Source organism: Xyrauchen texanus, chromosome 7, assembly GCF_025860055.1.
Source record: "Xyrauchen texanus isolate HMW12.3.18 chromosome 7, RBS_HiC_50CHRs, whole genome shotgun sequence".
In the NCBI taxonomy this organism is placed as follows: domain Eukaryota; kingdom Metazoa; phylum Chordata; class Actinopteri; order Cypriniformes; family Catostomidae; genus Xyrauchen; species Xyrauchen texanus.
The window spans coordinates 41589071-41612744 of NC_068282.1; the positions used below are offsets into that span (position 1 = coordinate 41589071).

General features: G+C 45.5%; 1 protein-coding gene across 2 annotated transcripts in view; it reads right to left on the minus strand.

Annotated features, from left to right (window-relative positions):
• Positions 1 to 23674, minus strand: part of LOC127646556 (xin actin-binding repeat-containing protein 2-like) — a 70999-nt gene that overhangs the window by 23682 nt on the left and 23643 nt on the right. For both annotated transcript variants that reach the window (XM_052130310.1, XM_052130311.1), the window contains exon 2: positions 15185 to 15281. In XM_052130310.1, the coding sequence (XP_051986270.1) occupies positions 15185 to 15281 (97 nt within the window). The remainder of the gene's footprint in view (positions 1 to 15184; positions 15282 to 23674) is intronic.

Here is a 23674-nt window from a genome sequence, read left to right on the forward strand (position 1 = left end):
TTGCGTAAGCTAGTTTACGCTACGGGAAAGATTAATCTTTTCTGAGATATTGAAGCCAAAAAATTATCCTTAATTTTGTATCCATTGTCAACGCAGTGCAGCAGCTGCATACCTTGAGCGGGCTAGCTAGCGAGCTCATTGGTTGCTCTGCGGCAACTGCTGCAGCCTATAGACGAACTTGAGTGAACTTGCGTCCAATGACAGGCGCCCGCGCCGTCACTGTATCAAAGCCCGCCAGAATGGGCGTGGCTAGAGTGCATATAAGCGTAAAATCGTAGGCTGGAACCCTGGTTTTCATTGAATGAAGTGAAAATCGCCGTGGCGCTGAAGCACGGCCGGCTACGCAATACTCGTTCCTCATCTAGAGAGAACCGAGGTTACGTTAGGTAACCGATTCGTTCTCTTACAAGAGGTTCTCTCGTATTGCGTAAGCTAGCTTACGCTCACGGAACCCATTGTCAACGCGGTGCGCGCCAAGCATCCACTGCATGAGCCCCGGGGTGGGGGACCCGGGGAGCCCTTGTGAGTGGGGAATAATATTTGGCCGGCAAGAGTGCGGGCCAGTGTGTGTGTAATACATAAGCACATAGTGGGAAGGGAAAGACAGAGCGGTGGTGCCGGTCTGTGTGGAATGTGTCCCGTCAGTGCAGCTCACCAGGGGAGCTGTAGCGTATTAAACCGCTAGTAGTTTTGCCTGCAGGGCGGGCACTTCCAGATTGTAAAATCTGACAAAGGTGGAGGGGGAAGCCCAGCCCGCTGCCACACATATGTCGTGAATGGAAATCCCGCTGGACCATGCCCACGAGGAGGCCATGCCTCTAGTGGAGTGAGCCCTAATGCCTAACGGGCATGGTAGGTCTTTTGACGTGTACGCGGCAGCAATAGCGTCCACTATCCATCTAGACAGTGTCTGTTTCGAGGCGGCGAAACCTTTGGTGCGCCCTCTGAACAAAACGAAAAGCTGCTCAGAGCGTCTGAAAGAGGCGGAGCGCGCAGTATACAATCTCAGTGCTCTGACTGGGCAAAGGAGATTGGCGTCACGTTCGCTATCGGATGCTGGCAGCGCCGATAGGGAAATGATTTGTGCTCTGAAAGGAGTACCGATCACCTTGGGGACATAGCCGTGTCTAGGCTTTAAAATGACCTTGGAGTCACTTGGTCCAAACTCAAGACACGCAGCGCTGACAGACAGCGCGTGAAGGTCTCCCACACGTTTAACTGATGACAGGGCAGTTAGAAAAACGGTTTTGAGTGAAAGGTATTTCAAATCCACGGATTGAAGCGGTTCGAAAGGGGGGGCTTTCATAGCTTCGAGAACTATGGAAAGATCCCAGATAGGAACCGATGGGGGGCGCGGGGGGTTCATCCTTCTAGCTCCCTTGAGGAAGCGGATGACCAGCTTGTTTTTTCCCAGTGACTGGCCGTGCAGGGGTTCAGCAAACGCCACGACGGCTGCCACGTACACTTTGAGCGTGGATGGGGATCTGCCCTTATCCAGCAGCTCTTGTAAAAACACGAGCAGTGACGACACCCCACATGTCCGTGGGTCCAGGTCTCTGTCTGTGCACCATTTTGAAAACACAGACCATTTGGACGCATAGAGTCTTCTCGTGGAAGGGGCTCTAGCGTGTATGATAGTGTTTATTACTCCTTCTGGCAAAGCGACGGGTAGTCATTGATCACCCACGCGTGCAGCGCTCTGGGTGGGGATGCCAGATCGTGCCGCGAGCTTGAGAGAGGAGATCTGCTCTCACTGGAATGGGCCACGGGGCTGTCAGTGACAGCTGCGTAAGCTCCGGGAACCATGTCTGATTCTCCCAGCGCGGGGCTATGAGGAGCACCGAGTGACGCGTTTCCCTGATCCTCTGCATTACCTGTGGCAATAGCGAGACGGGAGGGAAGGCGTAAAGTGGGCGGTTGGGCCAGTCCTGGGCCAGCGCGTCCTCGCTTTTCGAGAAAAATACTGGGCAGTGAGAGTTCTCTTCTGACGCAAAGAGGTCTATCTCTGCTCTGCCGAATATGCTCCATAACTTCTGGACTGTTTGAGCATGCAGGGACAATTCCCCTGGGGAAATATTGTCTCTGGACAGTCTGTCTGGGCCGTCATTCAGGTGGCCTGGCACGTGCGTCGCCCTCAGCGAGCGCAGGTGGCACTGGGACCAACTCAGTATGCGTTTTGTCAGATGGAAGAGGTTCCTGGATCTGACACCGCCCTGACGGTTTAGATAGGATACCACAGATCTGTTGTCCGAACGGACCAGGACGTGGTGACCCTGAATGACCGGGAGGAAGCGCACGAGCGCGTACTCGACCGCTATCATTTCCAGACAATTTATGCGAAGGAGCTTTTCCTGAACTGACCATAGGCCAAAAACCGGAGAGCCCTCGCAGACCGCGCCCCAACCCGTGTTGGACACGTCTGTCGAGATGACTTTTCGGCGAGATACAGCTCCCATCGTCACTCCCCGCTGATACCATTCGGCCACTGCCCAGGGCTGCAGAGCTGAGATACAGGTCTGAGTCACTCTGATCGGCTGGCGGCCCGTGGCCCAAGCCCGGCGAGACACGCGGGTGTTTAGCCAATGCTGAAGCGGGCGCATGCACAGTAAACCCAGCTGAAGTACTGCTGCGGCTGAGGCCATGTAACCTAGCATTCTCTGAAATTTTTTCAGAGGCGTGTGGCTGTTCATCTGAAAGGACGCGGCTAGTCGCTGAACACGGCGCGCGCTGTGTAGATAAGCGAGCCGTCATCGCCATGGAGTCTAGTTCTATTACAAGGAAGGAAATTGCCTGACTGGGCTGTAGTGAGCTCTTGGTCCAATTGACTGCAAGACCCAAACTGTTCAGATGACTGAGGAGAACTGTCCTGTGAGACAGAAGCTCCGTATGTGACTGTGCCAAAATCAGCCAATCGTCCAAATAGTTCAGAATTCGCAAGCCCTGACTCCGCAGAGGTGCGAGCGCCGCATCCATGCACTTCGTGAAAGTACGGGGTGCTAAAGACAGGCCGAACGGAAGGACGGTGTATTGATAAACCTGGCCGTCGGGCGAATCTCAAGAATGGCCTGTGACGGGATTTATCTGAATCTGAAAGTAGGCATCTTTCAGATCGAGAGAAATAAACCAGTCCCCTGGTGCACATGCGCGAGGAGTTTCCTGATTGTAAGCATTTTGAACGGTCTTTTTGCGAGCACCTTGTTCAAAACCCTGAGATCTAATATTGGTCTGAGGCCGCCGTCTTTCTTGGGGACAAGAAAATAACGGCTGTAAAACCCCGACTCGCTCAGAGAAGGTGGCACTCTCTCTATGGCCCTTTTGCACAGAAGGTTTGCTATTTCTGAACGAAGCATGCAGGCTGCTTCCGTGTTCACAGTAGTTTCGAGCCAGCTCTGAAGCGGGAGGGCGGCGATCGAACTGTAGCAAATAGCCCTGTTTTATTGTGCTTAACATCCATTTGGATATCCCTGGGATAGCTTTCCACGGTTTGAAGCATAACGCTAGAGGGTGAATGGCCAAGTCGCCCTGATTGCCGCACACAGCGAGCTGAACAGAATGTGTGAGCGCGCTTACTGTGCTTATGCATGACTGCTCGCAGACAGCAGGGACAAGCTGTTCTGTGAGTGACTTCCTGATTGAGGTGAATGGGGAAAGAGTCACATCTGTGAAGTGATGCGTGAGCATAGTCAGGGGCATGGGACTTACATACAGAGAGGTGTTTGCTGGCCGTGTGACAGAGCGGGCAGAGAAGGGCGCACGACGGATTTGTGGGCGCGTTTATTGACTCTAACACTCGAGCTGGCTGTGCCCGCTTTATGTGAGTGGGCTCTGATAGGGAAACGGGAAGTGTAATGCTTGTGTGTAGGGGTGAACACTGGATTGTGGGCACATTTTCTACACATAAGGCATGTTTGCTTTTTACAAGATTTCTTTGGGTCGCCGTGAAAACGGCATTTGAGTGCAGGCAAGCGGGCAGTATCACCGGCTTGTTGGCTGCTGAATCCACCACTGCAGTAGTCTGAGAGAAGGGGACTGACAGGGGACGAAGCTTTGACGGTGGTCTGGCCGCGGCGGGACTGAGCCGTCGTTTCCTCAACAAAGCTAGAAGGACTTCGGTTGCTCAGGTTTCAGCGCAATCTTAGGCCGAGGCCCGCGGGGGGGCGGCGGTCTGCGGTGTCTGTCTGAGCGCATTCTAAGGCGGCCGCCCTGTCGACGCTGAGAAGTCTGGCTTTGCTGAGCTGGGCGCTGTGAAGAGGCTCGTGCAGGAGGCTGGTCACGTGGGCTGCCTGCAGAGGAGCTAGCGCGACGAGGCAGGAAGAGATTCATGGCTTGGGTGGCTTTCTGGACTTCCGAGAAACGGTCAACAATGCCACTCACTGCGGAACCGAAGAGACCGGACGGAGAGAGCGGCGCGTTGAGGAACGTGGAGCGTTCAGCTTCTCCCATGTCGGCTAGCGTTAGCCATAGGTGTCTCTCGGTCACAGTCAGCACGGCCATGCACTTCCCTAGGGCTTGAGCTGCAGCTTTGGTGGCGCGAAGGGCGAGATCCGTCTTGCTCCTTAGATCTGAAACAGCATCTGGGTGCCTGCCTTTCTCATCCCACTCTCGAAGAAGGTCCGCTTGGAGAATCTGTAAAACGGCCATGGAATGCAGAGCAGTTGCGGCTTGGCCGGCGGCGGCATAGGCGCGGCCAACACAGGCGGAAGTAGTTCTGCAGGCCTTAGACGGGAGCACTGGCTTAGACCGCCATCTCGCGGAGGGCGGGCAAAGGTGTGCTGCTACCGAATCCTTGACCGGGGGGATGGAAGAGTAGCCCCTCTCGGTGGCGCCGTCCACCGAAGCGAGAGAGGTGGAGACATGGGATCGCAGAGAGCGCAGATGAGGTGGTGGTCTCCGGCGCTGAGAGGGTCGCGGCATGAGGCGCAGGTGGTGCAAGGCATCTTTAAAAAGACGCTCGTTGCTCTTTTTGTGAAGTTCGCTGAGGAACTAGCTTGCTCTAAAAAGGATATGTCGCCGGATGGCGTAGCTCGCAGGATGGCTGAAGGTGGCGAAGACGGCCGGCTTCTTCGAGCGCTGTCCAAGCTTGCTAGATGCCCCTCGAACGGCGACGCGGCTTCTGCAGTTCAGAGATGCGACGAGCTTCGCTGAATAGATGAAAATCAGGGTTCCAGCCTACGAACTTACGCTTGTATGCACTCTAGCCACACCCATTCTGGTGGGCTTTGATACAGTGACGGCGCGGGCGCCTGTCATTGGACGCAAGTTCACTCAAGTTCGTCTATAGGCTGCAGCAGTTGCCGCAGAGCAACCAATGAGCTCGCTAGCTAGCCCGCTCAAGGTATGCAGCTGCTGCACTGCATTGACAATGGGGATAATTTTTTGGCTTCAATATCTCAGAAAAGATGAATCTTTCCCGTAGCGTAAGCTATCTTACGCAAGACGAGAGAACCTCTCGTAACAGAACCACTGGATTTAATAATATTTTGGATAAACTGTATAGCTTGAGTTACTGATGAGCAATAATAGTCTGACAAAATGTTTCTTTATAATGATCTTGAAAATGTGTGTTTTTAGCATAAAATCCAATGCCAAAAATTTGCTACGAGATTTACATTAAGTTGTAAGAGGGTGTAAACAGTATATATACAGTACTGTGCTAAAGATTTAGGCACTTGTGAAAAATGTTGCATAGTGAGAATGTCTTCAAAAATAATGCCTTAAGAGTTTTCATTTATCAATTATTGTCATACTAAGTCCAGTAAACATTAAACAGCTAAATCAATATTTGGTGAGGTCACCTTTGCCTTCAAAACAACACAAATTCTCCTAGGTACGCCCGTGTCCAGTTTTTCTTGGTTGTTGGCAGATAGGATGTTCCAAGCTTCCAGGTACAGTTCTTTTATCTATTTCGGCTGTCTCAATTCCATTGGGCTCTTCATATAATCCCAGACTAACTCAATGTTCATTGGAGGGCTCTATGGGGGCCATGCCATCTGTTGCAGGGCTCCCTGTTCTTCTATTCAATTCTATTTGCAAAAGAAGTTTGTGCCTTTTTGTACATGTACAAAAAGGCACAGCAACATTCAAACTTATCTTTGAATGACTGAATATTAAACACATAAATTCTAAAGATAAAAGCCAGTAAGGAGGATGCCCTGAAATGCTTTTTACTGATTCCCAAGGCCCAGGGGTGCCAATGCAAAGGTCTACAGTTGACCCTTAATGGGATCAAGTACAACAGTTTACTTACTGACTTATATCACATAAAATAGAATGCATAAAAATACATAAATTAGTATCTTTAAAACACATTTCAACTTGTCATCTTATTCTGATACCCAATCCCCTGCTGTCGAAACACCTGGCAAATCAGATGTGTGGAACACACACGATGTGCATTGTGCAAAGTGGGGACTGACTAGAACTGACTAGTCAAAATGCCTCACCAAAGGCTAAAATCAGGGGCACAAAAAAGAAATGCGAGCAAACAGAGAGCAAACGTGAATGAAAGAAGCAGAGAGGTGATGGCCAAATTTCTCGCCAAGCATTAGGTGACAGGTGAAGCTGAACATGGCAAAAGCGAGTAGCTAGTGTAGACTAGCAAATAAAACTGCAGCTAGCTAGCGTAACCTTTAAATATCGTTAGCACGTTCACTTAACTAGATAAGATATCAATATAATAGATAGATATAAATGCCCTAATAAGTAGGAATTGGTACCAAAACCCGGTATTAAACGGGCCCCGATGCTAAATTATTAAAGACCATAGTATTGATAAGCTCCGACATTACGGTTCTTTTTAACGATTTGGTGTATTTTTAGTCATGCTGCTGCAGCCTCTCTATTCTGTTTCAGAGCTGCGCTCCACACACACACTAGGGGTGACCAGATCCCAACAAACCAAATGTGGGACAAAGAGTAGCTATGTTAATGTGGGACACATTACCAATGCTGAGAAGTCAAAATATTTTATATGATGTCTATCTAAATTAAAAAATATACATCGCAATTTTACCCGCCGCTATATAGGCAGCAAAGGCGGTGACAGGTACACTTGCACTTTGACATCAAACATAGCCCCTTGATGACAGCCTTCCCTGCTTTCTTCACAGCCATTGGATACAATTATTTTATTGACATTTTAGATTTGTTACCAGTGAGATACTGAATTCCCCGTCTGTCGGTAACTTGACGTTGTGGCAAAGAAGCGACACTAGGGGTCTCGCTTGAGAGCCTTTTTTTTTTTTTTATCTATGAGAAAAGGCCAATGATATTTTGGCAGACAGAATTTGCATGTCTCGCCCTCGGACATACGGGTATAAAAGGGAGGGAAATGCATCTGTTTCATTCAGAAATTTTCTTCGGAGCCGACTGGTTGTGTATGCAGCGAGCTGTGAGTCACACACTGTTCCTCCCATCTCTGAGTACGATTGCTGTTGGATCTACGGCGCATATCAGTGGCTTTCTTCCTTCTCTGCACAGCAGTGCAGTTTTGCCCCTGGGCACTTCTACAGTGCAGTAAAAGGGAGGGCCGGGAGGAAAATTTTCAGTTACGTTTATTTACTTTGCCCCGGGAGGAGGCAGGCCCAGCCCCTTCATTGCTGTGTCCGGTTCGTGCTTTGCGTATCTACTCGTATCTACCGCACGCAGAGCTTTAGTGTTCTGAGCAGCTCTTTGTCTGCTTTGGTGGACAGCGGAAAGGGAACGCTGTCTCCAAACAGAGGCTTTCCCACTGGGTAGTGGACACCATTATGTTGGCCTATCACACCAAAGCCGTGCCCCCCCCCATGCGGGTCCGAGCACACTCAACAAGAAGTGTTGTGTCCTCATGGGCACCGGCTCCCTGGATGACTCCTCAGCGGAGGAATTCGCCGACCAAGACCAATGCGCGTACTCAATTTACCCTGTACTGGAATAGGTGCTCAGGACAGACTCCCACGTGGACTTTTTCCCCCGTGTGTATTTTCCGTTGTACGGTCCCCTTGCGAGCGGACCCGCGTCTCCCTTGGGCAGTCCTCACGGAACCCCAGTCGCCGTGTTTGTAGCAACTTCTCCCTCCCAATGAGGTAGGATCTACCACCGCGCCATTCTCCACATGTGACCTAAAAGCCCATGTGATGAATTTCACCACGCTTTACCTCCCCCAGTCTGGGCAGGTGTGGTCTCCGCAGGGTCTTTCCCCCTTGAAAGAATAGGATAACTTGGAAAGATCGGCTTCCCCGATGCATATGATAGAGTTAAGATGGCCCCAGCCGCTTTAACTCTATTCGAGAAACATGCTTGGCACGTTGCCTTGTTCCCCCCTGTCAGGGGTAAAGAACCAGAAGGTTTTGACGATTTTATGTGGCGTTGGGGAAGGGTACGTGCAGCCTGGCACAGACAGTTGTTTTGGCACGTAAAATACCTGCCCGCTCCTGTGTCAGCAGTACACATACACGGTTCAGCGCATGGTGTGATTTAAATTGGACCCCTAGTGTCGATTCTTCGACACAACGTCAAAGTGAGCGACAGATGGGGAACGTCTAGGTTATGGATGTAACCTCCGTTCCCTGATGGAGGGAACGAGACGTTGTGTCCTCCCAGCCACGTCACTGAACCGAGCCACTGTTGTAGCCGAACCTCATTGTCGGCTCCTCAGAAAAATCCTGAAAGAAACAGACGCATTTCCCTCCCTTTATACCCATATGTCCGGGGGCGGTACATGCAAATTCTGTCTGACAATTCTGTCTCCTTTTTTCATAGATCAGAGATGCGAAAGGCTCTCAAGAGAGTCCCCTAGTGTCGACACAACATCTCGTTCCCTCCATCAGGGAATGGAGGTTACATCCGTAACCTAGATGTTTATATAGTGACTTTGCTGTTGTAAACATTACTGTTGCTACTCTAGAAACAACATTCTTTTAAAAAATTATACATTTTATCAATTATTTAATAATTAATAAAAAACAAACCGATAAGGAGTATCGATCAAAGTAATAGCATTGATAAAATTCTAATGATACCCATCCCAGCAACCTGCTGGAATTAACAAAGCTTGTAATTAGCTAATTTTTAGGCCTGAAGTCAGCAAGAAAATAATCAGATTCTTCCTATGATATCACCCTCTATCAGAAACTGAGGGAGAGACGAGCATCCCCACCATGCAGAGCAGGTCCACTGAGGGAGAGACTAGCATCCTTAAACAGTGAGTGAGTGAGTAACACAAAGATGGGTGGGTGGTGGTGGATGGTGCAGGAGTGAGTGTGGATGAGGGCAGTGCCGTGGAAAGTAGGGTTTGCTGTTTTAAGATGTTGTTGTTTTTTTTTATTGATAAATTAAACGAAAATCATTAAGAGTATGAAAACGCTCTTTATTAGAATAAACATTTTTAATATTCAGGTTGGCAATGAGCATGTACAAGCACTCCTCACAGTCAAAGTCTGTTGCCCAATTTGGAAAATGTTGTCCCCCAGTCCATAAATCCTAATGGCGGCCCTGGATCATTGTACTGTGTCATGCACCCACATTGCTTTTCTTGCATCAGTAAAGCATGACCGTATCACCATGTGACAAAGATATGTTCCCTGAACCATTAATTTTAGCAAGCAGTAATTCAGAGCATGCCAGTGTAAAGTTAGCCCAGCAGAGGGAGAGAGAGGTGATTAATTTCCAGAATAAGCATGCTTTAGTAGCTGCTGAACAGAAACTACACCTGAGGGTATCTGACACTTTTTAAACACACAGACAGTGGGATGTGGAGAATGAGGCTTTACACAGTCATTTTTCATAACGGTAAGAGAAAGACATAAGTGGGAAAGATGGACAAGCTATGGATCAACATTCTAGAAATACCTCCAAGAATCTAGATCTGCAGAGGCAGGCGGCATTCTAGAATCCTCTGCATTACCACGATGTGAAGTAACCACAGTACTGAGGGTACTTAAAGAAGACTTATTTTAAACCAAGGCCCGTTAGTTTCATATTTCAGAGAGAGAGAGAGAGAGAGAGAGAGAGAGAGAGAGAGAGAGAGAGAGACCTCTCAGGAAAGGGGACTTCCTAAAATGTAAAGCCATGACAATCTTATCTGACTTGTCTTTTATTTTAAGATTTCTACATCTTGAATTACTTTAGCTGCCACAGTTATGTGCTTCGCAAAGACAAAACAATTATCGCTAAGAGAAGAAGAAGGTATAAGAATGACTCCCTTTTTAGTATTTTTTTTTTTATAAAAAGTTCACTTTGTCAGTATTAGTATTTTGTTCAAGTGTTGTAGACATACTGTATGCGACATGTATGACTGTGCATGCAGGTTTGAGTGTTTGTGAGTGTAAGTGTGTTATGTCGGTAGGCTCATAATATTCTAGACTCTAGTCTGTGGAATGCAGCAGTAGCTTACATGCTGAATTCAGAGAGCCGGTCTTTGGGAATCTATTCTGAGAACACTCGTGGAGTGATCTGACATATATGACTCTGACTGCCTTACAACAACCACAAAATGCATTGGAGAAAACACAGTTCACAAAGTCTTATATTCTTTTTCCATTCTCTTCTTCAGAAGAGTTCTAGTCTTAGCGGTAAGTTAGAGTTAGCAGTCAACGAGTATAACAGGTATCGAAAAATTTAATAATGTTTGGTTTGAAGATAGCAAAATAACTCTTTCTGTTCATATAAATAATTCTCATCAATATTCAATTTCTCCAGCTCTATTGATGCAACAATATGCCACGTCTCCTCTTCATGCATTTTTCATGAGCGCTCTCAAACACGTGGCCACTGGCTTTCTGCATTTTAAACCTGAATATTTGTTATTATCAAACATTATTATTAATGTTATTATCATTTCGAACTTCATTTCATTTGAACCAAAAAAAAATGGTAATTACAAAATTAACACTTCAATGTGACCACTGTCAAAAATTATTTATCGAGTCCCACCAATTACTTTAATGATGTACATTAGAATGATTGGTCTACAGCAGAAACCACTTCAGTTGCACAGCACTCACCTACAGAGGTCCGACGTTTCCTTTATATTCGTGCAATGTTACTATAGTGTCACCTGTACAATACAGATCCCACCTGGAGATCCCAAGACACCCAGCGTCCGTGTGTGTGTATGTTTGGAGACCAGCTCCAGTCTACTGTCCAGTTCACTTCAGAGTGATGGAGGACTGGGACAGCTGCTTGTATTTCAGAGCCCCATACCATTACCCTCCTCCTCTTAAAAAGATTGCCAGTCTGCTGGGCCTTTTTTTAGATAAGCTACTCAACATGCCCTTAACCTGAAGTCACAGGGAGACAGACAGGGAGACAGACATACAGGCAAAAAGAGAGACTGACATGCTGAGGAGGAAAGACACCCTGGCACCTGAGGGTGAGATTTTGAGAGACTTCAGGGTCATATACCATTGGCCTTAATGAAAGGCACAAATCATTTTTCTTTACATGTATATAATTAAAGCTGAAGTGTTTAATTTTACCATGCCACTAATGGAACCAAATGGAATTGCAAAAATAATAATTGTTTTCAAACAGATTCCAGAAAAATCCCCCCGACTTTCATTGGTTGAACAAACAAATAGTCCCGCCCAAACTCAAACTATCAGTTGAACCAATGTTGCTGTCGGGTTGCACGGGTTGCTTAACCTTGTGCGAACCCACGTACACATGCATGGACGCTGTATTTTGGCTTCGCTATACGCACGCATAATTTAAATTAATATAAACTGACTGATCTCAGTTCAGAAGACTCTGTGCTATCAATAAATAAACTTTCAACGTCATCAATGTTGAGTCATGTGACAAAACATTATGGTGCCGAACACAGCAGAGTTTGTCTTGGAGAAACAGCAAATAAACTACATTTGGTAAGAAACCTAATTAAGTATTTACACTGAAACCTGTTTGAGTCAAAATATTCTCTAGTTTTGAGCGATTTGAGCAAAACGCCACACTGCTAAACATAATGTACACTAATGTGCTCTTTAGCCCATTTTTTCCTTAGAAATCTTATATGTGCATTATCACATTAAGAATCAATGGTTTCATCCAAAAGCTGAAAAATGTTGCTTTCAGAGGATTTATATGGAGTTATGATGAGAATAAGGTGCATTTCAAACTGTTCTGAGATCAGTGCAGACAGACAGCACAATGGAGGTTAGGTCATTCACTAAAAAGGGTGCAAGGGAACATCCTATAGCTTTTCTATGCAGCTAAGTGAATTCACTCTTAAAATCTGACCAAAAGTTCAGTTTCAGGCTGATGTTTGGACCATTCAACATGTTGGAACACAATGGAAATTAGTATGTAGATTCAGAATTTATAATGTAGGCTATAATTAAATTTTAACATGGTTGGCAGTGACTGGATGATGCTGGCCATTACATTGAATCAGAAGTATTTATGCCAATTTCTGATGTAATGTCTGTAAAAATGAATAACCAACACTACAGGAAACATAAACAATTTGATAAAATAATTAAAAAAAATGGCTTTCTATAGCTTGGTATTATTTAAAGTTTCATAACTTTGTCATATATTGACAATTTTTGGGGAAAAATATTTGGTCTAGAAATTATTATTATTATTATTATTGCATGTTTATTAGGTGCTACTAGTTACAAATCAAAAGGAAAATAGAAAATGCACACAGCAGTCACGCTCTCAGCCTCAACAAACAGGAGTGTTTTTATATTGCCACAATGCCCAAGATTTACACTTTTAGATGAAATCAACAAATAGCTTATATGGCTTATTAGTTTACTCTGCTTAAGCTGGGAAACAAGCAATAATTTTAATATTAGGAATGTTCCGGGTTCAGAACAAGTTAAGCTAAATTGACAGCATGTGTGGTATAATGCTGATTACCACAAAAATTAATTTAGACTCATCCCTCCTTTTTTTTAATACAGCAAAAAAAAAAATCAAGGTTACAGTGAGGCACTTGGAAGTGAATGAGGACAATGAAAGTGAATGTGACCCATTTTTTCAGGGTTTAAACAGATATTTGAAGCTTATTATTTTGTAAAAGCACTTGCATTAATTCTTCAGTTAAAATGTCTATTATTTGAGCAGTAAAGTCTTTTAAATGGTCCTTTTTACAGTCATTTTAGGATTTTAGGATTTGTTGACATTATATTGGCATGATAACGAAGCTGTAAAATTGTCTATAACTTTACACAGAAAAGGTTTGTATGTGATCTTATCACACTAAAATCATGTTTACGTGCATATCCTTTATGTCTTGTGGTTATACTTTTGAAAAAGCGAGTATTTTAACATGAAAAAATTGGCCAACATTCACTTCCATTGTAAGTGCATCACTGTAACCTCGATTTTCTTTTCTTTTTTTCTTTTCTTTTTTTTTTTAAAGAAAATGTGGATCGAGTCAAAATTAATTTTTGTGGTAATCAGCATTATGCCACAAATTCTGTCGATTGAGCTTAACTTGTATTGGACCTGGAACATTTCTTATAGCATGAAAAATGAAAACATCTTCAAACACTTTATATTTGATTTAAAGTAGCGTACAGAAGATGACAAATCAATAGCTTTTTGGCTTCTTAACACTAGTTAAAATAAAACCCTTCCAGAAATATCTAGAAATTCAAATATCTTTGTATAAAATAACCCCTAAAGTGTATAAACTGACCCATGTCCCAGGCAACTGATTTCCTACTGTACATAGCTGTGCTAGATGTCAGTTTTATTTTGTATTACTTTTACCTTTTTCAGATTTAATAAAATAATTTTGACCCGATTTATATTAGGTGTCTTTAACTAATATGTACTTAAGTATTTGATACAATGTACTTATTACATATGTGTTGTTGCATTGTAATTGCATTTAAAGTACAAGCATTTAAAAAACATCTGTACCTCAACCTCAGTAGTAGCAAATGTGAATTTGTGAGAATTTTGCAGAACAACAAAACGATTTTTTGTTATTACACAGCTGTTAAAGATGCCTAATATAAAGTAGGACCAATAAATCCAACTCAAATCATTATTTCATACCAATGTATTTATTTGGTTTGTAGCCTGTGTAATAAGCACAATGATGCCTTGCATCAGGGTCCTGATCATGCAGTCTGGATTTAGTTTGTGTAAATCCCTCATAACTTAGAATGCACAAACACTTGACGGAACATCAAATCATACATTTCCAGATGGCTCATCTTACCCACTAACCAGAAGCAACTTACCATAACCTGGGGCAAGTTTAAACAATAGATCACATTTTTTAAAAGGCCATATGTTTGTGGCTTGCTGTCACAGACTCATTTTTTAATAGTAATTGATAGCAGACACCTTAAAATAAAGGTAGCTCTATTCATTTTACCAATACCTAATTTTTCTTTGTATTGGAGACAACATATGTATGTTAAAAATCTTACCCCACTCTCCCGACCCAGTGTAGGAGGTTATTATGTGTGCATGTATATGTAAATGTGTGGACTGTTCATAAACAAGGTTGTCTTTTTAAAAAACGAGATGACAGTCTGATTTTAAAGAATGAAAGAGGGATAACCAGAGAGACACACACACACACACACACACAGAGAGATTTAGCATACACAAATCAGCTCACCTGTCAAACAAACCTATTAAATTACACAGGCCATCCACTAGCATACTATTGTCACTACAAACTTTCAAAAACAGCCACACACAATCTTATTTATTGTCAGTTAAATTTGGAATATACTTTCGGATTAAGACTGTATCTGACTAAACTTAGAGTAATGGAAAAAGGTGTCATAACAACAAAATACCAGAAGAAATGTACACACATGTACACAACCACATAGACATATGTACACACATGCACTAAATGCACTAAAGCTGAAGTTTGTCATCACAGTTGTCATCATGCTAGACAGCAATGTGCCATTAATCACGTCACCATTATACTCAGACACAAGAAACTGATGCAAACAACCAGAAATAAAGAAAGTGTGCAGTTTGGCTCCTTTTGAAAGAAATTATGAAACACTGCATGGATCAGTTTCAATCATCCTTTTCAGAGTTACATTTCCTAAATCAGCCTTTTGACCAAACATCAACATCTTTAGGGTGAAATCACAAATTGTGGTGTTCAATTTTAAAATAAATAGTTTTAAATCAAATTCTATAGAGATGAGGGAAAGTTATTTTAACAGTAAAGTTATACTAAACTCATAACTAAGAAAAGTCAAAAGTTACTCACAGTCACCAAAGTTTGATTCCTGATTTGACATTTTTTCCCCTACACCACTATATTTGTCTGCAACTTTCCCGGTGGATGAGTGAAACCCTCTCACTTCCTAGAGAGAGAGAGAGAGATGAAGAGAGAGAATGAAAGGTGTGGTTAGAGAGAACAAGTACACATTTGATTTGCATTTACCACAGTTCCACTAGACATGAAATAAAAGTGCACAGATCAGAACAGTGGAGACAGTGTGTTGCATGAAGCGTGTGTATGTTTGCTTAGTCTATTTATCATTAACAGTACATCAACAAAACCAAGTCTCATGTTACATAAGCAAGAGTTCACCTGAAGCTTAAAAGCTGTCACAAAGTCAACTTTAATGCCCTTGAACGAGGAACATGAATGGGGAAGGAGATAAAGAACAATGTAACAAACTGCATTTACATATGAATAACAGCAAATAAGCAGAATTAATACAGTTAGTATATGTAAATGTATTTACAGTGTGTATGCTTATTTATAAATTTTTTGTCACTCTGATTAGACATCCATCAAAAGCAAAAAACTTCACAATGCAGCTCCAAACTTAATACAGACTACTTCGCCCTATTTTTGAGTAATATAACATTAAATATAGAGCAGATATGAGAGCATAAGTTCCCACGGAAGTTGATGTTTAGATTATGAGCTCTACCATAACTTCATTTTAAATAATGAAGAATCTATAAAGAATGAAATATTTTAGATATTTTTTGTGGTATCACAAGTATCTGAACAGTTGAAATGAAAGCTGTTTCTTATCAGGCGAGTGTGTCCATTTGCATTGCCAGTGCATGCACAAAAGAGCCCAGCGTGTCTAATAATAGTTGGTTTTGCATTTGCTTTTGAATATTTCTATTGTCTTAGGTCAGCTAGACGTTAAAGATGAAGTGTGAAATTTATGCACTGGAATTTTTTACAAACGGAATTGCAAAAATAAACTGTTTTCAAACAGTTTTCCCGAACACTCCTCCTATATGCCATTGATCAAACAAACACATAGTTTTGTCCCAAACTTATGCCATTGGTTGAATGTCAAACTTGATGGAACATTTAAACAAACAGAGAGACACAGTGTTTAGGTCTACACTTTTCAGAAAATCAACATACAAATGGCTTACTTAAAGAAATAGCTCATACAGATTCTCTCATTATTTACTCTTATGCTGTTTCAAACTTGTATGACTTTCTTCTGTGGTACAGATATTTTAATGGAGATATTATGTATATTTGTTCATACAAATCAAGTAACATTTTCGAGCTCCAAAAAGGACTTAAAGGCAGAATAAAGGTAATCCACAAGACTCCAGTGTTTTAATTAATGTCTTCTGAAGTGATCCAATCGATTTTGGGAAAAAACAGACCAAAGTATAACTCATTTTTCCACAATAAATCTTGACATCTGCAGTCTTCTTGGCAATCATGATTTCAAGCTCGATTACACTTTGCAGTGCCATGTATGCATCAAGCACTAGGAACTGTTATCGGAAAATAATTGTGCCTAGAGACTTCAATGGCAAGATGTACAGTGAAAAAGGAGTTTTATTTTGGTCTGTTCTTACCCAAAATGATTGAATCGCTTAAGAAGACATGGATTAAACCACTGGAGTTTTATGGATTACCTTTATGCTGCCTTTATAACCTTTTTGGAGCTCAAAGATTTGGTCACCATTTACTTGCATTGTATGGATAAACAGACATTATATCTCCACAAAATATTTTTGTTTGAGTTTCACAGAAGAAATAAAGTAATACAAGTTTGAAATTACATAAGGGTGAGTAAATGTGAGATAATTTGGATTTTTTTCCCGCATATTAAGCTGGGAGCAAAGAAATTATTTTAACATTGAAAATGTTACACACTCCAGCTTAAAGGAATGCAGAAGGCTGGCACACATGTGGTTGACAAATCATTAAAAAAGTTGAACATTTATTTCAGCACATCCAAATTTAAATTTACAAAATGATCTTTGAAGAAACTAACCTGCGATACTAGCCTACAACATTCAATGTTAGTGCAAGTTCAATGTAAAAAATTCACCCAGAGGCATGTCTGGTTGCCACATGGTCTGATCTGATGACAGTAGCAGGATGGATTCTGTTTTTTACTATGGTGAAATCTTATGACTCACTGGCAACCCCCAAATCAAGCAGGAAGTGAAAACGACTCGGTTACTAACGTAACCTCGGTTCCCTGAGAGGAGGGAACGAGTATTGTGTAAGTAGCTTACGCTATGGGAAAACTCCATTTCTCGAGGAATATTGAAGTCTTTATGTAAAACGCATTGCAGCTGCACAGCAGACAGTAATGAGCGAGGCAGCTCGGTCATTGGCTGTGCTGCGGCAACTGCTCGAACCAATGACGGGGTGACTCTGAACGCGTGACCAATGGGCGCTGCCAGCGTTCTGGCGCTCAGAGCCCGCCGAAATTAGCATAGCCAGGCTATATAATGGGCACCCGTCATACGAGTTCCTTTAGGTTCAATCGACTGAAGCGAACTGACCAAGCACAAGCACGGCAGCTTACGCAATACTCGTTCCCTCCTCTCAGGGAACCGAGGTTACGTTAGTAACCGAGTCGTTCCCTATCGAGAGGTCTCTCCTATTGCGTAAGTAGCTTACGCTATGGGAACACCATGTAAAACGCCGTGCGTGCTGACTTCGCTCTATAAAGCCAGAGGCAGATGCCTGAGCCTTAAAGCAAAGTGATTATTCCACGAGCCGGCCAACGGCGAGCTACATAATGGGATAGTATAGAGCGCCCTTCCAAGGTGGTCCATGGTGGGGCGCTCATAGTACAAACACAAGCACATATCTTATGTACTGAGTTTTCTATGTGCTGATATGCATAAAAAACAAAATCTTAAATGGGTATCCCACTCGACCAAGCCCACGAGGAGGCCATGCTCCTCGTAGAGTGAGCTCTGACGCCTAAGGGGCATTGAAGGCCCTTGGCTTCATAAGCTAGCGCTATAGCATCCACTATCCAGCCGATATTCTTTGCTTTGAGACTGCAAGACCTTTAGTGCGGCCGCCAAAGCATACTGAATAATTGTTCCGCCTGTCTGAACAGGGCAGAACGTTCCAAATATACTCTGAGCGCCTGACGGGCAGAGTAAATTAGCGTCGCTTTAGTCTGCTGGGGACGATAGGCTGCCAGAGATATCACCTGTGCTCTGAAGGGTGTGGAGAGCACTTTAGGAATATACCCGTGCTTTGGCCTAAGGACAACTCTGCAGTCATTAGGTCCAAATTCCAGGCAAGCAGCTTGATGACAGCGTGCAGGTCGCCCAGTCTCTTGACTGAAGCGAGCGCCAGCAAGAGTGCAGTTTTGCTGTTTAAGGTGCACGGTTCGGAGAGGTTCTAACGGGCACTCTTGAGTGCGTCCAGGACCGTGGCCAGGTCCCAGATCGGCACCGAGGGGGCGAGGAGGGTTCATCCTCCTAGCCTCTTAGGAAACGAATGATTAGATCGTTTTTCCCTAATGAATGTCCTTTATCAGGATTGTGCGACGCCGCTATGGCAGCCACATAGACTTTGAGCGTGGAGGGTGTGCGACCCGCCTCCAGCAGCTCTTGCAAAAAGGCGAGTACACTTGGTATCTCACACGATTTGGGGTTCAAGCTCTTGGTATCACACCAGTCACTGAACACTTTCCACTTTTGGGCATATAAGCGCCTCGTAGAGGGTGCTCGCGCCTCAGTGATGGTTCTCAAAACTCCACTGGGGAGGTTCTCTGGAACCCGTTGAGGGGCCATGCATGGAGGGCCCTCCATAGAGTGCAGGGAGCTCGACCTGAGTCCACCCTGGCGATTTATATATGAAACTACCGTCATGTTGTCCGTTCGAACCAGGACGTGTTCGTTTTTCAGGTACGGAAGCAGGGCTCTGAGAGCCAAGGCGACCGCTTTAATTTCCAGACAGTTTATATGTAGGTGCTTTCCCGGTTTTGACCAAAAGCTGGAAACAGGCCTGCCCTCGTAAAGGGCCCCCCATCCTATTTTGGAGGCATCTGTCATGATAATTGTTCTCCACGTATTCACGCCCAGACTCACGCCGGTTTGATACCAGTTGACGGCTTTCCAGGGCGTCAGGGCTTTTATACAGCCGTGATTCGCTCTGATCAAAAAGTGGCCCGAGCGCCACGCGTGAGTGGGGACACGGCTCTTGAGCCAGCACTGGAGAGGACGCATGTGCAACAATCCTAGCTGGAGTACAGCTGATGCCGAGGCCATGAGACTGAGCATTCTTTGAAATCGTTTGACGGGCAGCTACCGCTCTGAATGATGTTGCAAGGCGTCGAATAGAGAGCGCACGCTCTGATGAGAGGCGCGCTGTCATCTGCACTGAGTCTAGCACTATTCCCAGAAAAGAGATATTCTGGCTGGGGATAGCACGCTTTTGCAAAATTGATTCTCAGACCCAGGCATTCTAGATGGCTGATAATCCAAGATCTGTGCGTTGTTAACTGACCCTCTGATTGTGCTATGATTAGCCAATCGTCGAGGTAATTCAGTATCCGCACTCCCCGCTGTCTATGGGGGGAAAGTGCCGCGTCCATACATTTCGTGAATGTACGGGGGCCAATGATAGGTCGAATGGTAGTACTGTGTACTGGTATGACTGTCCCTCAAAGCTGAATCTCAGAAAAGGCCTGTGATGAGGCGATATCGAATGTGAAAGTAAGCGCCTTTCAAATCCACTGATAGAAACCAATCCCGGGCTGAACTTGCGCGAGGATATGTTTGGTTGTTAACATTCTGAACGAGCTGAATCATTAAAGCTTTGTTCAGATGTCTGAGATCTAGGATGGGGCGGAGGCCACCGTCCTTTTCGACGAGAAAATAGCGGCTGTAAAAACCGCCTAGCTCATAGAGGGAGGAACAGTTTCTATAGCGCCTTCTCTATCAGTTTGAGCACCTCGCGCGTAGAACATGTGACACATCTTTCCTCAATTTCGTCTCGACCACCGCTGAAAAGCGGGGTGGTCTGCGAGCGAATTGAAGTGAGTAACCGTGTTTTATTATGTTCAAAACCCATTTCGCATGTCGGGATTTTTTCCCAGGCATTTGCTCGCGACAGATATGGGCTGAATGCCGGCTGGGGGCGTGTCGCAGTGACGTATGGGCCCCACCGCAAATTGCCTTGTGCTAACACTGAGTTTACAGCTCTCAGAGGCGCAGGTGCGCTGAGCAGCCGTGTTGAGTGCCGAGTGCAGGGGTGCGTGTGAGAGTACAGGCACGCAGCTGTCTCCGAAATGCTTGCAGCATGAGTCGGAGAAATGCTTGAAACTGTATGGACAGAGTTTTCGGGTGGGGGTGCATACATCGTAATAGGCACGCTGCCACATTCATAAAGCTTCCGCTCTTAGCGGGAGTCTCTTGGCTTGTGCATTGCATCTGTGATGCTTACGGCATGAGACAGAGAGCCGTTTGAAACTGTATGGGCAGCGCTTATGGGTGGGGGTGCATATACTGTAGTAGGCACGCAGCACCACTTTCATAAAGTCTTCGCTCATGGCGGGGTTTTTGGCTATGCATACAGTGTTTGTGTGTAGGGGTGCATGCAGGACAGCAGGCACGCGCGCTACATTTATAGTATTTCCCGCTTTTACTGGGGAAGTGTTTATAACTGTGGGAACATTGCTTGTGTGTAGTGGTGCATACATGACAATAGGCACACGATCTACATTTATGGGACGTCCAGCTTGAGCTGGGGAAGTATTTGTCACTGTTTGGACAGTATTGATATGTGGGAATGCGCAATTTAGTGTGGACATGTGAACCCTTAGTGACACAGGCAGAAAATGACTCTTTTCGTGATTTCTGTGTGTCGCCGTTAAAACGGCGTTTGATTGCAGGTGAGCGAGTTCTGTGACTGGCCCATTGACTGCTGTACAGACATTTCCAGCCGCCTGTAAGGGGACTGGGTAATGTTTTACATGTTTTAGAGAGAGTGGTCCGGCCTTTGCGAGACACGTACTCTCTCTTTTTCTTCCTATTGCTAGGAAGACCTACGAGGCTCCGGGTTCAGCACGATCTTGGGCGGAGGACCTCGTTGCTCAGGCGGTTTTCTTCGGCCAGCGGAATGCGAGCGGCGTCGAGCGTCCGTTTCAGGTCTGCTCTTTGGCTGGGAGACGGGAGGCGCCGCCCTGGCTCGCTGCTGCTGCTGAGGCGGTCTCTGGTGAGACGAGCTGGAGCGCTTGGGCAGGAAGTGACGCATAGCCTGCGAATCCTTCCGGGCCTCAGTAAAGCGTTCAGCAAATTCTTTTACCGCCGGTCCGAACAGGCCGCTTGGAGCGATAGGCGCGTCAAGGAATGGCGCCTTATCCGCGTCCTTCATCTCCGTTAGCATCAGCCACAGATGGCGTCAAGGACAGTCAAGTTAGCCATGGCCCGACCGATGGATTGGGCGGTGGCCTTCGTGGCTCGCAGGGCTACGCCAGTGGCGCCGCGCAGGTCCTTGAAAGCCTCAGGTTCAGGACCAGACTCGCCCATGGTGCGGAGAAGTTTGGCCTGATAAACTTGTAAAACCGCCATTGAATGAAGCGCTGACGCAGCTTGGCTGGCGGCGGCGTATGCGCGACCGGCGAGAGCTGAGGTGGATCTGCAGGGCTTCAAGGGATGAGAAGCTTTGGCTTTCCATCCAGCGGTGGAGGGTGGGCACAGATGGTTGGCCACAGCCTCCTCGAGGGGCGGAGTTCCCTCGTAGCCTCTTTCTCTCATGCCGTCCACTGCGGAGAGCGAGGAACAAAAAGAAGGCTTCAGGCGAGCAGAGTGCGGGGCTTTCCACGACTTCGTGAGTTCGTCGTGAACCTCGGGGAAGAAAGGAGAGGGTCTCTGTCGAGGGGCCTGCCGGCGCCCCTGCAGGAACCACTCGTCCAGCCGGCTGCGGGCGGGTTCTTCCGAGAAGACCAGTCGAGCCCGAGGTCTTCCACGGCCTTGGACAGGATGCGGACGATCTCAGAGTCCATGCTGGTGCCCGTGCTCGTGTCCGCTGATGTCGATGGCGCTGGTTCGAAAGCCGAGCCCGCCAGTCGCCGGATGCAGCGTCAATAGAGAGGCTGTCATCTTTTTCATCGTCGTCCCCTGACGCCGAACGAGACGAGACCCACCGCTCTGTTGGAGGGTGCTGGTCCGCCTCGTGAAATGGACTGGCGGCGGGGAGATCTCTGGTAGCGGTGAAGCACGCGGGGACTGGGCCGGCGTGATGTCACTGAAGTCTACGTGCTCTGGCAGCCTCTGTGAGTGGCGCTTTTTCTTGCGTGGCTCAAACGGAGGGGGCGGCAGCACGGTGGAAGCAGGCTCGTTTGCGGTGAAAGCGGCAAAGCAAGCGTGCAGCTCGGCGAGGCCCAGGGAGTCACATTCGGGGCATCCGCCCTGAGTGAGAGCAGCTTCTGCGTGGTCCGGTCCCAGGCAGCAAGTGCAAATGATGTGATGATCCCCGTCAGGAAGAGGGCCTCTGCACGAGGCGCAGGCTGAAGGCATTTGCAACAACGCCTTGAAATGTCGCGCGTTCAGAGTCACCCCGTCATTGGTTCGAGCAAGTTGCTGCAGCACAGCCAATGACCGAGCTGCCTCGCTCATTGCTGTCTGCTGTGCAGCTGCAATGCGTTTTACATAAAGACTTCAATATTTCTCGAGAAACTGAGTTTTCCCATAGCGTAAGCTACTTACGCAATAGGAGAGACCTCTCGATAGGGAACTGTTCCTGGAGTACAAGCCATGAAAACAATCAACACATGAAATACCAAGTCTCTGCTCATGCAAGCAAATGCACATACATACAATTATATATTCAGTATATATACACATATATTTCTCTCTCTTCCCTTTCCCTAGCTCCCTGCGCCACAAAAACATTTGCAAATCAAATCTTCCCCTAAATGCTTTCATGGCATTCATGCAGCTGTGAAAGTAAGTCTAAAAAATTAGAAGAAGAAAATCAACAGTGTCAGACCATCAAACACATTCAAATTAATACACACTCGAATGAATACACTCATACACATGTTTACTTAGCTATGTAAATGGAGACACAGACTCTTACAGACTTCTCTATGCTTCAAATACACAAAAAAAAAACACTGCCTGCCTGCCAGCCAGCCAGCAAGCCAGTCTTTTAGATATATTTTAGACTAATTATAATTACTATACACTAAGCTCAAACCTAACCCTAAAAGGAAACTTTATGCATATTTAGAATTAAATATTGAGAATTAGAATTCTCAATGCACTCTAATGGGGCTTTTCAACTGCACGGTACAGCTTGACTCGACTTGACTCTGCTTGCTTTTTGGGGGGTTTCCACTGTGGATAGTACCTGGTACCTGGCACTTTTTTAGTACCACCTCGGTCGAGGTTCCAAGCGAGCAGAGCCGATACTATATGTGATGTCAAAACCCTGCAGATCACTGATTTGTCAGAGAGAATCGTCTCTACCAGCATCAATTGATTTGCGAAATGGGAC